The 16,495-nt window shown below is 46.3% G+C and overlaps 1 protein-coding gene across 1 annotated transcript; it reads left to right on the plus strand.

Annotated features, from left to right (window-relative positions):
• The first annotated feature begins 4,573 nt into the window (after nucleotides 1–4,573).
• LOC134472461 (uncharacterized) lies at nucleotides 4,574–13,556 on the plus strand. Its single transcript, XM_063233936.1, has 2 exons — nucleotides 4,574–5,127; nucleotides 10,517–13,556. Exon 2 carries the CDS (start codon nucleotides 10,584–10,586, stop codon nucleotides 12,456–12,458), a length of 1,875 nt encoding a protein of 624 aa, XP_063090006.1. The 5' UTR covers nucleotides 4,574–5,127; nucleotides 10,517–10,583; the 3' UTR covers nucleotides 12,459–13,556.
• Nucleotides 13,557–16,495: the final 2,939 nt, after the last annotated feature.

The raw sequence follows: 16,495 nt of genomic DNA on the forward strand, positions 1-16,495 counted from the left end.
AAATGCTCTTGGATATTTTAGCTAGGAATAGCTTTAAGAGATTTCCTGCTTCTGGCTTGACCGTAGCTCACTCAGCCCAGAGATAAGCACTGCCTGGACTTTGTCTGGGCTTCTTTTGGGAGAGCATTTGACGACATGGAGTGGAGCAAACCTGCTGAGTGATTCCTATCGGGAGAGGGATACAGTGCAGCCCGGAATTATCATCTTGGTGCCACAGGGAGAGGAGCAGTCGTATGCAGGAAGATGTCTGTAGCAGCGAGGGAGACAGACTTCATGGATTCAGCTTCAAATTTCAGCTTTAATCCTGTGGCCAGTTATGAGGGAGAGCTACACAGGGACGCTGTATTTAATTTCAATCTCTCTGGGGCCGGGTTTCCTGAACTGCATGCTGCCAAATATTAGGGTTTCTCAAGATAGCAAGACTTCTCCAACATCCTTATGTAATGGTACCATTGTCAAATTCCTGGTACATACTGACTTCCTAATGGTTTTAGACCAGAAATCTAACTATTTTCATTACTAATTTACTTCATTTACTTGACCATGAAAATACCTTAAGCTCTTAGTGATTTACATAACAAACAGAACTATGAATTCAGTGGGTAATTCAACCTTTTATGGTTGAGTTTATAGTCTTGTGTTTTATTTCGCACTGTCTTGTACATGAATCTGATGTCTTTAGGAGCATGAGCCAATTTATGGTCCACAAAAGCCTATTATATTAACAGTGTTGGTCACGGTTCTTTGTTTTGCCTTCCAAGCTTATCATGACTTAAAATTTTTACCCAGGTCTTCATATTCTAAATTCCTGCAGCGTTGGATTTTTCCTGTGGAGTGCTATTCTGAGATTCTGAGAAGAACCCTAGAGAGAAATTATAAATACTTTTCTGTATACATCTAGAATAAACATTTTAGCTGGGGAGAAAAGTAATTTCTATTGATTTTTTTAAACCATTACATAAAATCCTACTTAAATATTACTTACATATAACAGAGATGTCTAACGCTCAATGACATCTGGCTGTCTTTTCTTTAAGGGCACACAGGTGAAAGATATTTCCCTGCTTGCAGTGAGGGGTCCATGTGCCTAACCTTGGCTAATACATTATGAATAGGGGTGACATTTATAATCTTCTAGCCAAAGCACTTAATCACTGATGTGAAAGCCTCCATCTTTCTGTTCCCTAGCTTCTATTTTGTGAAGCATAATGTCCCAGAAATTTCCGGAATCCTTGAGTCTGTGTATGGATCACAGTGGCTTTATAGAATCACCGATTCACAGCTGACTCTGTGTAAATGGGATGTGTGCATGCACATGTGTGCGTGTGTGTGTATGCACACATGTGTGTTGCTAGTGAGTTTTGTGGGTTTTAGATATAAAATCTTGAGATACTACAAACACTAAATGAGATAATTCATTCATGCTTTTAAGAGTCTTTCTTTTTGCAAACTGTGGTAAAGGTTATCTAATTTGCAGAGATTATGAAAATTAAATACCACAAACCACGTAAAAGAGTACTGTCCCTAAAAATCCTAATAATTGATTGATGTAAAGTATTATACCAATGTTATAATCTTGTATTCTATACACAAGTCTTTTTATCCGTCTTTAAAAACTTGAAAATATTTTATCTGTTTGTGACTTGTCTTTTCATTCTTTTAGCAATGTCTTTTGAAAGTCAGTTTTACATTTTGATAAAATTTAATTTGGTGGGCTGTTCTTTCATAAATCGTGCCTTTGGTAATGTAACTGAAAAAGTTTTTGCCTAACCCAAAATTGTAAAAGTTTCCTCCCAGGTTTCCTTCTAGATATTTCATGGGTTTAAATTTTACATTTAAGTCTGTGATCTACTTTGAGTTAATTTTTTACATAAGATGAGGTATAAACATAGCTTCATTTTGTTTTGGTATATGGATATCAAATTAATTCAGAACTGTTTGTTGAAATGCTATCGTTTCTCCCTCAAATTACCTGTTTGCTTTTGTAAGATACCACTTGTCCATAGGTAAAGGTGAATGAGGTGAGATCAAATAATGTGCTAAATGTTTAAATGAAAATAACTTACAGTTAGAAAACACTCATTACCAACATCCTTCCCCCTAAACACTTGCTCTCACTTCCCACATACTTATCCTACTGTTCTTGTCTCTTTCTGAAGCAATTCAGGAAGTCTTCTTTTGTAAGTGTTATTACTTGTGCTATCATGACTGCCTTGAGGCACTACATTCAGTAAGAATGCTTGCTTTCATTACCATTTTGACTTTGGGGAAGAACTGTGTGTCTCACAGTAACAGAGCCAGTGAAGAAGGTCCATGAGGACACACCATTATGTTTACACCAGCATGCCTTTCCTTTGGGTTTGTTGGCACTCAGTGATCGTATTCATTTTGATTCATAAAGACACTCACAAAAGAGGACTTCCAGAACTGCTTCAGGAAGTAGCAAGAATGTGGGATAAGTACGCTTCAATGGAGAAGGAGAATTTTGAAGGGGATTTATGACAATGTGTGTTTTACTGCAATGTTTTAAAATTAAACCATTAACTATACTTTTGAACATCTTTCTAAACTCTTTTGTGCCTATGGTTAATCTGTTGATTTTAATTTCAATGCCACATTGTCTTGATTACTGTAGCTTTATAGGAAGTCTTGAAATCAGCTGGTGTTAGTCCTCTACATCGCTTTCAATGCTATTACACTTTCCAAGTTGTTTTGGCTATTCTAAATCTTTTACACTTTGTCTTAGTTTTCTTATTGCAGAGGCAAAATAATCAGCACCCAAAGTTAAAGGATAAATGGCTTATTGTCACAGTTTGTAGAGGTTTCAGTGGATAGTTGGCTGGCTCCATGGCATGGTGGCATGGCACACGGACATTGCAGAAGACAGCAAGCAGCAAGTGATAACAGTAGCACTTTTCTGTCCCTTGTGTTGTACACAGTGCTGGGGTGAGTAGCACTAACACACAAGTGGGGCCTTCTCACTACCTACACCCAGAACTGTGCCAAACCCCAGTGATCTAATCCATGGTCACACACTCTTGATCCAAGCCCACATATTCTAGATCCAGCTACCTCTGGAAAACCCCACCTATGACTACCTGAGGCTTGTGGATACATTTTAACAAGCCAAATCACACTTCATTGGAGTTGAAAAGAACCAATGGATTTAATTGAGAGAAATTAACATCTTAACAATCTTTAGTATTCTGACCCATGAACATATTGTATCTTTCCATTCATTTAGATTTTTAATTTCTTTCAGGCATGTTTTGTAGTTCTCAATGTACTTGTCTTTGCCAGCTTTTGTCACAGTTACATATACCTATTTCTTGTCATTTGCTATTATTTCACATGTTGTTTCTCGAATTTCAGGTCATGACTATGGTCAAAACGCAGAAATAAAACTGCTTTGTATCTATTGATCTGGTACCCTGCCACTTTGCTAAATTCATTTATTAATTCTAGTAGTTTCTTTGAGAGTCTACAGGATATTCTATGTTCATAACTGTGTTATCTATAAATGAAAGAAGTTTTACTTACAATTTTCCAAGTTGTATGCCATATATTATTTTCTTCTTGTCTTATTGCACTATCTAGAACCTTCAGTAGAGTGTTGAATATAAATGTGAGAATAGACATTCGTATATTATTTTTGAACTTTGAGAAAACATTTGGTCTTTTCTCAGTAAGTTTGGCATTAGCTGTTGGTTTTTCTTAAATGTCCTTTGTCGGGGTGAGGGAATTTCTTTTCTATTCCTAGTTTGTTTAGATTTTTAAAAAAGTCATAAATGACGTTTGTTTTTGTCAAGCACAATTTATGTATCTGGTAGTTTTTTAGTCAATAGCCAGAAAGATTTCTTTTTTGGCCTATGAAAAAATTATTGATTCTTTATACAAATACTTGTTTTCAGTTGCAAAGGACCTTATCTGGAATGAATCAGCATGTAGAGTGAGTTTTATTAGTTTCAGACCACTGTGATATATAAAAAAGCAAATTTAAAATTATATCACATCCTGGAATTTATGATATTTTTCTTAACCCTAACCCAACCTGGTTCTTTCCTTGATTCCCGAATTTTGTTAACAATACTAGTGTTATTCCAGTTAGAATAAATGCTGCTGAGCTAAATCTCCAGCCCACTAGCAAGGGTTTTAATGTAGTCTAATTAGTATTGGTTTTGCAGCTTTAGGCAAGTGATGTTACCCATTGCCTGATAGTTGAGTTGGGTTCGCTGTGGAGCCGATGCCACGATGGAGTTAGATGTGCCGTGATGGGTTGTAGGAACAACTGTGAAGGTCAGAGGGACTGTAAAGAACAGAAGGGATGGGGCAGGTGACAATGGGGGAGAGAATTTTAGAGAGTAGATGGATAGGAAGAGTCTCAGACAGAGCAGTTTTGTAGCTAGATGGTGGTAGTAGGATCCTTGAGCCAAAATTATCCATTAGAAAAGACGTGCTTACAAGAAGTAGACTTTTATTAGAATCCTTACAATCTTTATTAATTGGCTGTGAGCAGCTAGGGGTAGGGGAAGTAGCCTCCCTGTGACCTTGGGAATGGGTGTTGGGAGCCTGGCCGAGTGATATGAGGCCTGTGGAGAGGAGTGAAGCCTGAGCTAGATTGCCCCTCCCATCGACCGAGTGGTATGAGGCCTGTGGTGAGGAGCGAAGCCTGAGCTAGATTACCCCTCCCATCGAATAAGCCAAGATGGCACCCATTTCCTGCTCCCTAGCTAGTAAACAACACGCCCTGTGAGCTAGTCTGCCCAGCAACAGCTGACGCTGGCCAATCAGCTCGTCTTGCCCACTTTGATGTGATTGGTTACTGTGTCCATATATATGCTGACACCACCCCTGGGGCGAAGACACACACTAGGAAGAAGGATTGCTGAGGGAAGCACACAAGGAGCCGCAGGGAGCGGACCAGAGGAGGCTTCCCTCAGGCGGGGTCCGAGATCCCGGAGCAGAGCGTACGGAGAGAGAAAATAAACCAAAGGCTATCCGCCGACTGCTCGTGTCGTGTGTTTCTTCCTGCCGGCCGGGATCGACACCGACATTTGGTGGCCCGTACGGGGACTGATCACCCCCGAGACGAGGCGGACGACGCTCCAGTATTGCTCTGCAGGACAGGTGAGTAGGGGATAGACCTGGGCTCTGGGTGGCGCGCACCTACAGGGCTTCTTAGACTCCCCTCAAGCTCACGTGTATGTGGCAGGTTAGCCTCACACGGTGAGAACGAACTCCTCAGTGACAGGCATGGGCAACTTACCCACTAAGAGTTCCAAGTCACTGGTAAGAGCGGTGAAAGACCTGCTCAAGATTTCAGGCATATCAATGAGCTCCAAGACACTTACGGAATTTCTCCAACAAGTAGATGAGGCGGCACCCTGGTTCCTGCCGACGGGGCACTTGTCCCTACCTTGCTGGGAGAAATTAGGTAAGGATTTAGAAAGAGCAGAAGAGGAGCGCCGACTCCCGCTTTCGGTTCGGCCGCTCTGGGAGATGATTCATTCCTGCCTCAAAGGGGAGAGGAATGGGGCTAAGGATAGCGCCGATGGGCTCTCTCAGGCCCGCCGAGCTTTTGAAGGGGCCCGCTCGGAGTCCTCCCGAGAGGGGTCCGTCGCAGGGAGCGTGCAGAGGCGTTCGCGAGAGCGAGGCAAGAGAGAGGTGCCCCCTGCCTCGGATTCCTCGGGCTCAGATACCTCGGAAGGCGAGGACAATGAAGCAAGTGACCCCCCTAATCCCTTCACAGCCTTACGTAGAGACCTAGTCAAGATGCAGACAGACCTAGAGAAGGGAAGGAAACTCCTGAGCACTCCCCAACGGAAAGTCGCAGAGCCTTCCGCGCCACCCTGGGAGGTCCCAAACGCCGGTTCCTGTGGTGAGATGGCGGCCTGGGGCCTTCCTCCGTCACCCCCCCCATGGAGGGAGTGGCCTGGACCGTCGTCACATGCAGGGCCGCCATCTTGTCTGCCTGGCGACCCGCCATCTTGTGCCCCAAAGACTGGTCGGCCATGTTACAAAGAGATACAATTTTGTGATAGGGAGGGACAGACATCTCATGGGGAGGCACCACCCTGTGAAAAAATGCCAAGGTCCCAGGGAAGGTATTTTCGCAGATGGACATTTAGAATGGAACAGATTCCTCAAGGGGCGAATGAGTATGAACAATGTGGGCTTTATCCGGTGCTCCTGGCGCAAGGCCAAGGACCCAATTACTGGGAACCACTGGAGATCAAGCAAATTAAGGAGCTTAAAAATGCGGTTGCCACATTTGGCCCTACTGCTCCTTACACTATAACAATGTTGGAGAATCTGTCTGCCGGTGGCTTTCTGACGCCCAGTGATTGGGCCCAACTGGCTAAAGCCTGCCTGGCCCCCGGGGCTTTTCTGGATTGGCGCGCCTGGTATACTGAGTTCGCCGCCGAACAGGCTGAAAAAAATGCGGCTAGGGGCCATAGAGGGCAAAATGAGGATATGCTTATGGGTAAGGGTCAGTACGCTCAAGATCAAACTAGATTCCCTCCAAATGTGTATGAACAGATACATAACATAGGCATCCGCGCCTGGAAGCAGGTGAGCAACACAGGGGCGGCCTCACAATGCCTCTCTAAAATTGTTCAGGGCAACACAGAACCTTTTGTGGATTTTGTGGCCAGAATGCAGGAGGCAGCTGATAGACTCTTTTCAGATCCGAGTGCTGCTGCTCCTCTTATTAAACAGTTAATCTTCGAGCAGTGCACCAAGGACTGCAGGGCAGCCATAGCACCCCACAAGGGTAAAAACATAGAGGCTTGGATTAAAATTTGTAGAGAAATAGGGGGGCCATTATCCAACTCAGGCGTGGCTGCCCTTTTAGCCGCCGCCTTACAACAGACAGGGCCTCAGAAGGCCAATCACCCTGGTAAGCCCAGGGGATGTTTCCAGTGTGGGGATCCCAGCCATATAAGAAAGAACTGCCCCAAGACCAGACAGGGGGAGTCTGTATCCAAGAGACAGGACTCAGACAGACGAACGGGAACCTGCGAAAGGTGCGGTAAAGGTTCGCACAAAGCAAAAGATTGTAGATCTATTTTTGATGCCCAGGGAAACCGTATTAGTGGCAGGGAGACTACGGAGTCAAAAAACGGCCAGAGGGGGCCCTCCTTACGGACGGGCCCCCACTCCCTAGACAGGACAGCACAAGATGGCACCCCCCTACAGGGGCCACCCCCGGGCCAGCAGGCGTGGACCTCTGTGTCGCCTCCAGACTCCTATTAACACCCGATATGGGCGTTCAGGTGGTTGAAACCACCTCCAAAGGACCGCTACCCGACAAGCTAGTTGGTTTAGTGATTGGACAGTCCTCTACAGCCCTCCGGGGCCTTACCGTAATCCCTGGGGTTGTAGACCCAGATTATTCAGGAAACATCAAAATCATGGTACAATCTCATGTAGGGACCATAGTAATCAATGAGGGGGATAAGATAGCACAACTTTTACTGTTCCCCAGCCTCCATGAGAGACCCCGGTCCGGTCAACGGGTTAGAGGGGGTCAGGGACTTGGCTCCTCTAGGGAAATTTTTGAAGGACTTCATATGACTCTTGATAAAAGGCCCATGCTCTCGCTCAGGGTTAACGGTAAAAGGATAACAGGACTCCTAGATACAGGGGCAGATCGTTCCATCGTCTCCAAGAAAGACTGGCCTCCTAGTTGGCCTACCAACACAGCTGACAACACGCTCCAAGGACTGGGGATAGTGGCTGCCCCCCAGGTTAGTGCCGTGACCCTGCCTTGGGGTGATGAGGAAGGTCACCGAGGACATTTTCAACCTTTTGTTTTGCAGCTGCCAGTATCCTTGTGGGGAAGAGACGTTCTCACCCAGATGGATGTCACTCTTACATCCACCTGCTCTCCCCAAGCCAAAGGGATACTCAAAAATCAGGGATATGTCCCCGGCAAGGGCCTGGGCTCAGCCCTGCAGGGCCGGACATCCCCCGTACCTGTAGAAAAAAGGGAAGGTAGACACGGGTTGGGTTTTTCCTAGGGGCCACTGAGAAACTTCTCCTGCCCGCTCCAATTAAGATTACCTGGAAATCTCAAAATCCAGTTTGGGTGCCTCAGTGGCCCTTACCCAAGGAGAAGCTTTTAGCATTAACTGAGATAGTCAAAACCCAGTTTCAGGCGGGACACGTAAAGCCGTCAACCTCCCCTTGGAATACCCCTGTCTTTGTCATCAGGAAGAAGTCAGGCAAGTGGAGGTTGCTCCATGATCTAAGGGCTGTCAACTCACAGATGCAACCCATGGGGGCGATCCAGAGGGGGCTACCAGCCCTCTCAGCCATCCCTCAGTCCTGGTTAGTTTACGCCATAGATCTTAGAGATTGTTTTTTCTCAATCCCCCTACATCCCGAGGACACCAACAGATTCGCCTTTACCCTACCCACCATTAACCAAGAGAGTCCTGATCAGAGGTACGAGTGGGTTACATTACCCCAGGGTATGGCCAACAGTCCCACCATGTGTCAGATTTATCTTGATTTTCTACTGGCCCCCTTACGTAAAGCCTTCCCCAGAGTTAGGTGTATTCATTACATGGATGATCTGCTAATCAGTGCAAAAGATATGACTGAGTTGGAGGATATGCTAGGCCAATTGGTCAAGGCCCTGAGAAAGGCGAATTTACATATTGCCCCTGACAAGATTCAGGGAGGAGACATAGTGACCTACTTGGGCACCAAAGTCTCCCCCACATCGATTTCTCCACAAAAGGTAACCATCAGAACAGATAGTCTGAGGACCTTAAATGACATGCAAAAGCTACTGGGAGATATAAACTGGATCAGACCTTATTTACACATCCCTAACTCGGACTTAAAGCCCCTGTTCGACCTCCTGAAAGGAGACTCGGATATTGCCTCCCCCAGGGAGTTCACCCCGGAAGCCAGAGTTGCTCTGAGAAAGATAGAGGAAGCCCTAAGTACAGCTACATTGCGGAGAATTGACTCAGAACAGCCTTTTGAGGTCTGCTTGTTGCAGACCGTTTCTCAACCTACGGCAGTGATTTGGCAAAAGGGACCACTTTTGTGGGTGCACCCTAAGGTCTCACCTGCCAAGATTATCGAACATTATCCGGAAACAGTCGCTTCCCTGGCCTTGGAGGCACATGGCAGGGCTATCCAACATTTTGGCTCTGCACCCCATGCTATTCGGGTACCTTATACCGCTTCTCAAATAAAAATCCTGACTGCTTGTATAGATACTTGGGCCATCCTGAGATGTGTTTTTCTTGGGGAGATAGACAACCAGTTCCCCAAGGACCCTATACTACAGTTTGTTACTCAACATCCGGTGATATTTCCAAAAATCACCGCGTCCACACCTCTTACTCCTGCAACGACAGTCTATACGGACGGGTCAAAAACCGGGATAGGGGCCTATGTGGTCTCAGGTATGCCCCCGATCAGCATACAATTTGAACCAGATCAACCACAAGTGGTAGAGTTACAGATTGTACGAACCGTCCTTGAGAAGTTCCCAGGAGCCCTTAATATTATCTCTGATTCAAAATATGTGATCAATGCCGTACAGGTCCTTGAGACTGCAGGCCCGATTAAGCCAACCTCCAAAGTGACTAATTTGTTTTTGTCCATCCAGACTCTGCTTAAAAATAGGCACAACAAAATATACATCACTCACATAAGGGCACATACACGCCTACCAGGGCCCATGGTACAGGGCAATGCGGCTGCTGACGTGGCCACTCGCCCGTTGTGGATACTCAATATGTTATCTTCAATAGAACAAGCCCGTCTGTTTCATGACAGATTTCATGTCAACGCCAGGACCTTAGCCAACCAGTACCACATTTCCAGGGCTGACGCGCGGGACATCGTACGGTTATGCGGCTCTTGCGCCACATACACACCCGCCGTATCAACGGGAGTTAACCCCAGGGGATTGATTCCTGGCGACACTTGGCAAATGGATGTCACACATATGACGGAATTCGGATCTCTTAAATATGTTCATGTCTCTACGGACACCTGCTCTCATATTATATTCGCGACTGCTGAAACAGGCGAAAAGGCGTCTCATGTGATTAATCATTGCCTGACAGCTTGGGCCGCATGGGACAAACCAAAAATATTAAAAACTGATAACGGACCAGCTTATACAAGCAAAGCCTTTAATGAGTTCTGTGAAAAAATGGGGGTTCAGTTGAAACATGGCATCCCATACAATCCCCAAGGTCAAGGAATTATTGAAAGGGCTCATAGGAGCCTTAAAGAAATTCTACAAAAACAAAAAGGGGGAATAAGTCAGGGCCTGCCCCCAAAGGCACGGCTCTCCATGGCATTGTTCACATACAATTTTTTGAACCTGAACAACAACAATCATTCCCCGGCTATGGAACATTGTAATCCATCTCCTGGCAATAGGGGATGGGTGAAATGGAAAGATGTCCTGACGGGACAATGGATGGGCCCGGATCCAGTAGTTAGCTGGAACCGAGGTGCGGTTTGTGTTTTCCCACAGGAACCAGGACGAGAACCATTGTGGGTCCCAGAGCGGCTGACGCGCGTGGCGAATCCAACGAAACACAATGCAGGAGACACTCCAAAACTCAACGGCAGCGGACAGCCTGATCAAGATCGGTCCGACCAAGATATTGCTGCTTGACCGAGGAATACCGTATGACTTATGGGACACAATAATGATTATGCTCTCGATGGTAATTGGCTCTCTTTTAGGGTACGGTGCAGCCAGAGTGGCTAGGCCACGCCGCCTTCCGGCAGCCCCCTTCCTTCTGGCTTTGATGCTCACCACTACTACTGAAATAGGAGCAGACTTGGTGTGGGCAGCAATACATCACCCGCCAGCGCTAGCCGCTATTTCCACTACAGCCCCCTCTCTCCCAAAGTTGTATGCGAAAAACTGCTCCGCCAGATTGCCTTGCATACCAGATATACCACTGACCATCAGACCCATACGTTTTGACCTTCCCATCACTAATGATGTGGTCATTTTTTCCACTAATAGTAACCCCTCGTGTCATCGGGGATCCTGCGTTAGCTTCCTGCCCCTCCTTGTAAAGTGGTATAATACCTCCCTGACAGTGAGGTTGTCTGTCCCATCCCTGCATTCGCCTGGATGTTTTAAAGCCGGCCTACTTAGCGGCAGAGTCATCACTTTTAACTCAACCTGCAAACCCCGAGCAGCCATGCACACCCGTCCCGATTTCCCCACATGCCCATACCGTGTGTCCCCAAGCCGAAAAAGACAGATGGTGGACCTGTCACAACTTTCATGGCAGCCCTGTACTGTCGACGGCGTGGGAGTGACTCATCTAAACATGTCTTGGTGGTCCCGGTTTTCTCCTCCATCCGGTAGTAACAATATATTCGCGCTGACCTGGTGGGAGTCCTACCTGAGAGTGAACAACAGGTTGGCAATAAGTTTCCCCTTCCCCCTTAATGAAAATTGGTTGTGCCTTTCCACCGGAGCCTGCATGGACTTAAGACCCATGCTCGCTATTAACGCTTCTGCCTCTAATGGAACCACCAATGTCACCCTTAATTCTGAGGCTGCATGCGTAAAACCGCCCTACTTGTGGGTATTCTCTGTTGACATCACCTTCAGATGCAGTAACCAACCATGCTTTACAGGGAACTGCTGGAATGGGTCTTTCCCGTATGCTATGTTGGCTCTTCGACCCCCACTGATGTGGGTTCCCTTTAACGAATCTGTTTGGGTTCATCCCGTCTATCAGCAGGACCAACTACCCGTGCTCAGACGTAAGAGAGATTTTGGGATCACAGCGGCCCTGACAGCACTGTTCGTGACTCTGACTGCGACGGCTGTGACGGCTGCCGTTGCTCTGACCCAGTCTACGCTGACGGCTCAGGCCTTTGCCAATCTTACAGACACCACCTCCCTGGCGCTGAGGGAGCAACAAGAAGTTAACCTCCTCCAGCACAACGCCATAATGGCGTTACAGCAACAGATCGACCTAATCGCTCAGGAAGTCCAGGGACTCTGGGAGGTGGCTAACAATTTGTGTGACGCCAGATGGGCATTCACCCAGTTGTGCGTTACCCCCATCCAGGTCAACCGTTCGGCTTACAGGCAATTTCAGGATTATGTTCTTACCACCTATAATTCTTCCTTTTGGAATGCTAGCGTGCGCCTGGATATGACTATCCGACAGCTAGATCAGATAGAGGTGCCTATACTTACAGCCTCCTTTTTTGATGATGTCCTAAGCCAGATAGGCTCCTTCTTCAAACCTTCGTCACTTCTTGCGTATGGGATCATTCTTGCCCTCATGGTTGTCACTCTCGTGACTCTTAGGTGCCTGCGGTCGATAAGGGCGACCCAGAAGACACATATGACATTGATGATGTTGCTGGCCCAGAGTCAAGGGGATTCCACACCTAGCGTTTTCTGGGCTCAGGCTAGAAAGGCACGGCTCCTTTAACAAGTATGTGGCTGTCCTCGCCATTATTCTTACGGATGTTCTAGTATTATTACGTACGTCTCCTTCCCCGTCGCGGCTGCGAACCTAGACTAGAAGGGCCCCACGCTTAGGACGTGTTCCCATTGATAATTAGAAAATAGTGATTAGCGATTGTAGTGAACGGGGATTATGGTCGGTAATTAGTGATTACGCGGTTCCTCAAATGTCACTCGGCGGACCCCTCCGTGTCTCCCCCAAGATATCAGCTTTAAGAGTTGAGTGGGCAAGCCAACGACGGGTAAGACGGGAGAAATTCTCCTGATCAACCTAAGACAGGCTCCACTCCAAGGGTCCTCTAGGGAGTGAGAGTTATGGCATTGAGATGCGAGACCAAGGGTACTGCAGTGCCATCCGCCTCAAGGGTTGAGGGGAAGGCAGGAATGAATGTCTATATGCATCCAGGTTCGGTTCACAAAAGCCTGGCCCTGCGAAAAAATGAACCACTCACCTTGAGCATGGTCCTGGCGCAAGGATATGCACGACACAAGGTGATGCACAGCAGGGTATAGACCTCTACATTCTCTCATGCCTCGGCCTACAAAATAGGCCCACTCTCAGACACCACACATGGACCCGCACACCGCACTATCTTAATAAATAAAGAAGGGGGAGATGTTGGGAGCCTGGCCGAGTGATATGAGGCCTGTGGAGAGGAGTGAAGCCTGAGCTAGATTGCCCCTCCCATCGACCGAGTGGTATGAGGCCTGTGGTGAGGAGCGAAGCCTGAGCTAGATTACCCCTCCCATCGAATAAGCCAAGATGGCACCCATTTCCTGCTCCCTAGCTAGTAAACAACACGCCCTGTGAGCTAGTCTGCCCAGCAACAGCTGACGCTGGCCAATCAGCTCGTCTTGCCCACTTTGATGTGATTGGTTACTGTGTCCATATATATGCTGACACCACCCCTGGGGCGAAGACACACACTAGGAAGAAGGATTGCTGAGGGAAGCACACAAGGAGCCGCAGGGAGCGGACCAGAGGAGGCTTCCCTCAGGCGGGGTCCGAGATCCCGGAGCAGAGCGTACGGAGAGAGAAAATAAACCAAAGGCTATCCGCCGACTGCTCGTGTCGTGTGTTTCTTCCTGCCGGCCGGGATCGACACCGACAAATGGGTCTAGAAGGGCAGCGTACCAGTTATTCTCCTTCTAACAAAAGACCCAAGAAGTTCATTCATGGTGTATCACACCTTACTGGATCCTTTGTGAAAATGACAGTGTTGGTTTTCAGGGTTTAAACTCTTAGCCTGCTAGTGTGATTTGTTTGGGAGTATAGTTTAACACTCTAAAAAAAAATTCTTGCATATTAAGCAAGAATCTCATTCCTGCACAGTCAACCACAGCTGCATCGAGGTTGTGGTCTTTAGTTGGTTCTATTTAGTCACCATCTCTGCCCATCTTCTTCCTTAATTTAAAGGTGACAGACGGTTCCTGTAGGTGAATGGTGAACTCTAGGTCAAAGGAAGGACCTCAAAATCAATTTGACAGCAGATGTTTGGAGGGAGGAAATTTAGAAGTCTACAACTGAAAAAGAAAGAATAGAATAGATAATTCAAAAATAATACATAAGTGGTTGCATTTTAAGGTACAAAATTTCACAATTAAAATTTACATATGCACTCATTATTTTCCTAAGAGTTAAATTATGCATCTTTAAAAAGGACTGGTGGGTACTGAAGAATTGCCTTCTAGAAAAGTTGCATTAATTTATACTTCCAATAGCAAGCTATGAAGATATTATGTCTCTGAAACTGGTCAAACTCTGGATCTTCTTTTTCCCCCCTTTGGTAATTAGAAACGGGACAGGATACCTTGTTATTTTTAATCTGCATTTATTTTATTACTAAAGTTCTGTTTTCAGTTGCAGCAAGCCTTATTTGCAGTATTTTACTTATTTTTTATTTATTTGGGGAGTTTCAAATACACAATGTTGTGATACCTCCTTTAACTGATAGATGCCCCACTTTTGTCACTAAATATTTTGTAGTGTATGTAGCAGGGCATTTTGGTCTAAGAAGCACATGCTATTTCAGGACTAAACATCTGTATGAAAGCAAACAAGGCAGATGTGGATAGTGTTGGGAAAGATATCAGACCACCACACACATATGATCTGTGAAGGAAGACGGCTGGGTACATGGTCGTTTGGGAGTCCTTGAGCCAAAGTTGTTACAAGAAGAGCCTTATGTCTGCCAGGGACAGACCTGCCTTAGTATTCCTGTTGCACTGAATTGCGGGCCAAGGGCAGACATGGGAAACACCATGACTGATGGGTTCCTTGGTTAAGTCTGTCTTCTATAAAAGATATGTGCCCTCTCAGTTTGCGTCACTTGTGGGAGTGCTCTTCTAGTGGAGCAGGATGGCTGGAATATGAAAGGCTCTTGAAGGAGAACTCATCCTAAAGGAGATGGATAGGTCCACAGAACTGGGCACAGACACACTTGTAATGGGGTATGGTCAGGAGCAGTTCCACCCACGTAGCTGTTGGCTCAGACCAGGGACTGGTAATAGTAGAAACATGTACTTGAAAGCCAAAAGTAACACCATTTTTATTTCTTCAGTAGAGTTTAATACGAGAGAGAGAGAGAGAGAGAGAGAGAGAGAGAGAGAGAGAGAGAGAGACTCGTCCCATTTGTCTCAGAATTCTGAATAGCAGGGATGGTCAGGACCTGCTGGAGATTGTGTTGTCCAAGGGGTAGCATCCCTCAGCCAGAGCAGCACTGTCTGACTGGTCAGTGGAGGGAGTCTGGGTCCCATGGTTTAAATCTAGAATGTTCCCCGGAATACTCATGTGTTCAGAGGTGGTGTTTTTAGAAGATGATCAGATCACAGGGTGCTGCACTTAAGTGGATTAACCCACTGATAAATCCATTGCCGACTGTTGTTAGGAGGCAGCGCCTGGTCAGAAGAGGTGGGTGATTGGTAAGGGAGTGACCTGGAAGGGTACATCTTCTTCTTTGACTTCTTCTTTACTCTGTTTCCTGGCCACCATGACATGAGAAGCTGACCTCTGCCAGGCCCTTCCCGCCTTAGAATTGGTCAACCGTGGACTGAATTCTCTAAAAATCAAGAGCCAGAATAAACCTTTCCTCTTTTAAGAGGGTTTTGTGGGTGTTGTGAATTGTGTGCAGTGACAAGAAAGTGACTAAGACAGCATGAGAGAGGAAGAGATGGGAGGACTGACCCAGAATAGGACTCTGCAGTGAGCCCCAGGTGGGATTGCCTAGGAAGTCTCAGAGACTAGTGGCTGGGGAAGTGAGTTCTCGGGGGGAGGGGCTGGGTACCTGTTTTTATTTAGCAGTGGAGTCATTTTACGGTATTTCTTAAGGAACTAGTATCAGTTAGACTGGGCAAAAATATACCATAGCAACATTTATTGTCAAACATAGGCATTCAAACAGCAAAGGTTTATTTGCTGCTCGTGTTCCTTCCAAAGCGAGGTGGCTAAGGGCTAGGTTCTGCATCATTGCCTTCTTCAGGATCCGGGCTAATGGAGCAGTCATTTTCTGGAACATTGTTGGCGACTTGGCAGAGGGAATGAGAAGAGAAGTGCTGAAACACATTTTGATTGTAAAAATTTTTGCCTGGGAGTGATACGCATCACACATCATTGGCCCAACATGTTACACGATCACGCTGAAGCCCCTGGAGGGTGAAGCAGAGATCATGGGTAAAGCAAGGTAAATTCTACTCAGCCCCTGCTTCAGGCTCCCACCGCCACAGTGCTCAGACATCGGGGCATTGAGAGGAGGCGGTGAAAGAAGGTGGCGGTTCGACAGGTTAGTTCCAGACTTCTCTGTCCTCTGCTACAGCAGCACAATCATGTTAAGGTTTTGCTGGTTTCTGCTCTTTCCTCTTCCTAAGGAACTGTTCTTCTTCTAATTGTTTGCGAGCTTACTTTCTCTGGTTATACCACTGTCAGCTTTAAAGTCATCTCCTTAGAAATGTCTTAGCAACTGCCTAAACAGTAGCCCTGCAGTCCCATCTATGAATTCTGCTTCA

The sequence above is a fragment of the Cavia porcellus genome, unplaced genomic scaffold (genome assembly GCF_034190915.1).
Source record: "Cavia porcellus strain 051 isolate PalLab524CR breed Dunkin Hartley unplaced genomic scaffold, mCavPor4.1 scaffold_23, whole genome shotgun sequence".
Classification (NCBI taxonomy): Eukaryota; Metazoa; Chordata; class Mammalia; order Rodentia; family Caviidae; genus Cavia; species Cavia porcellus.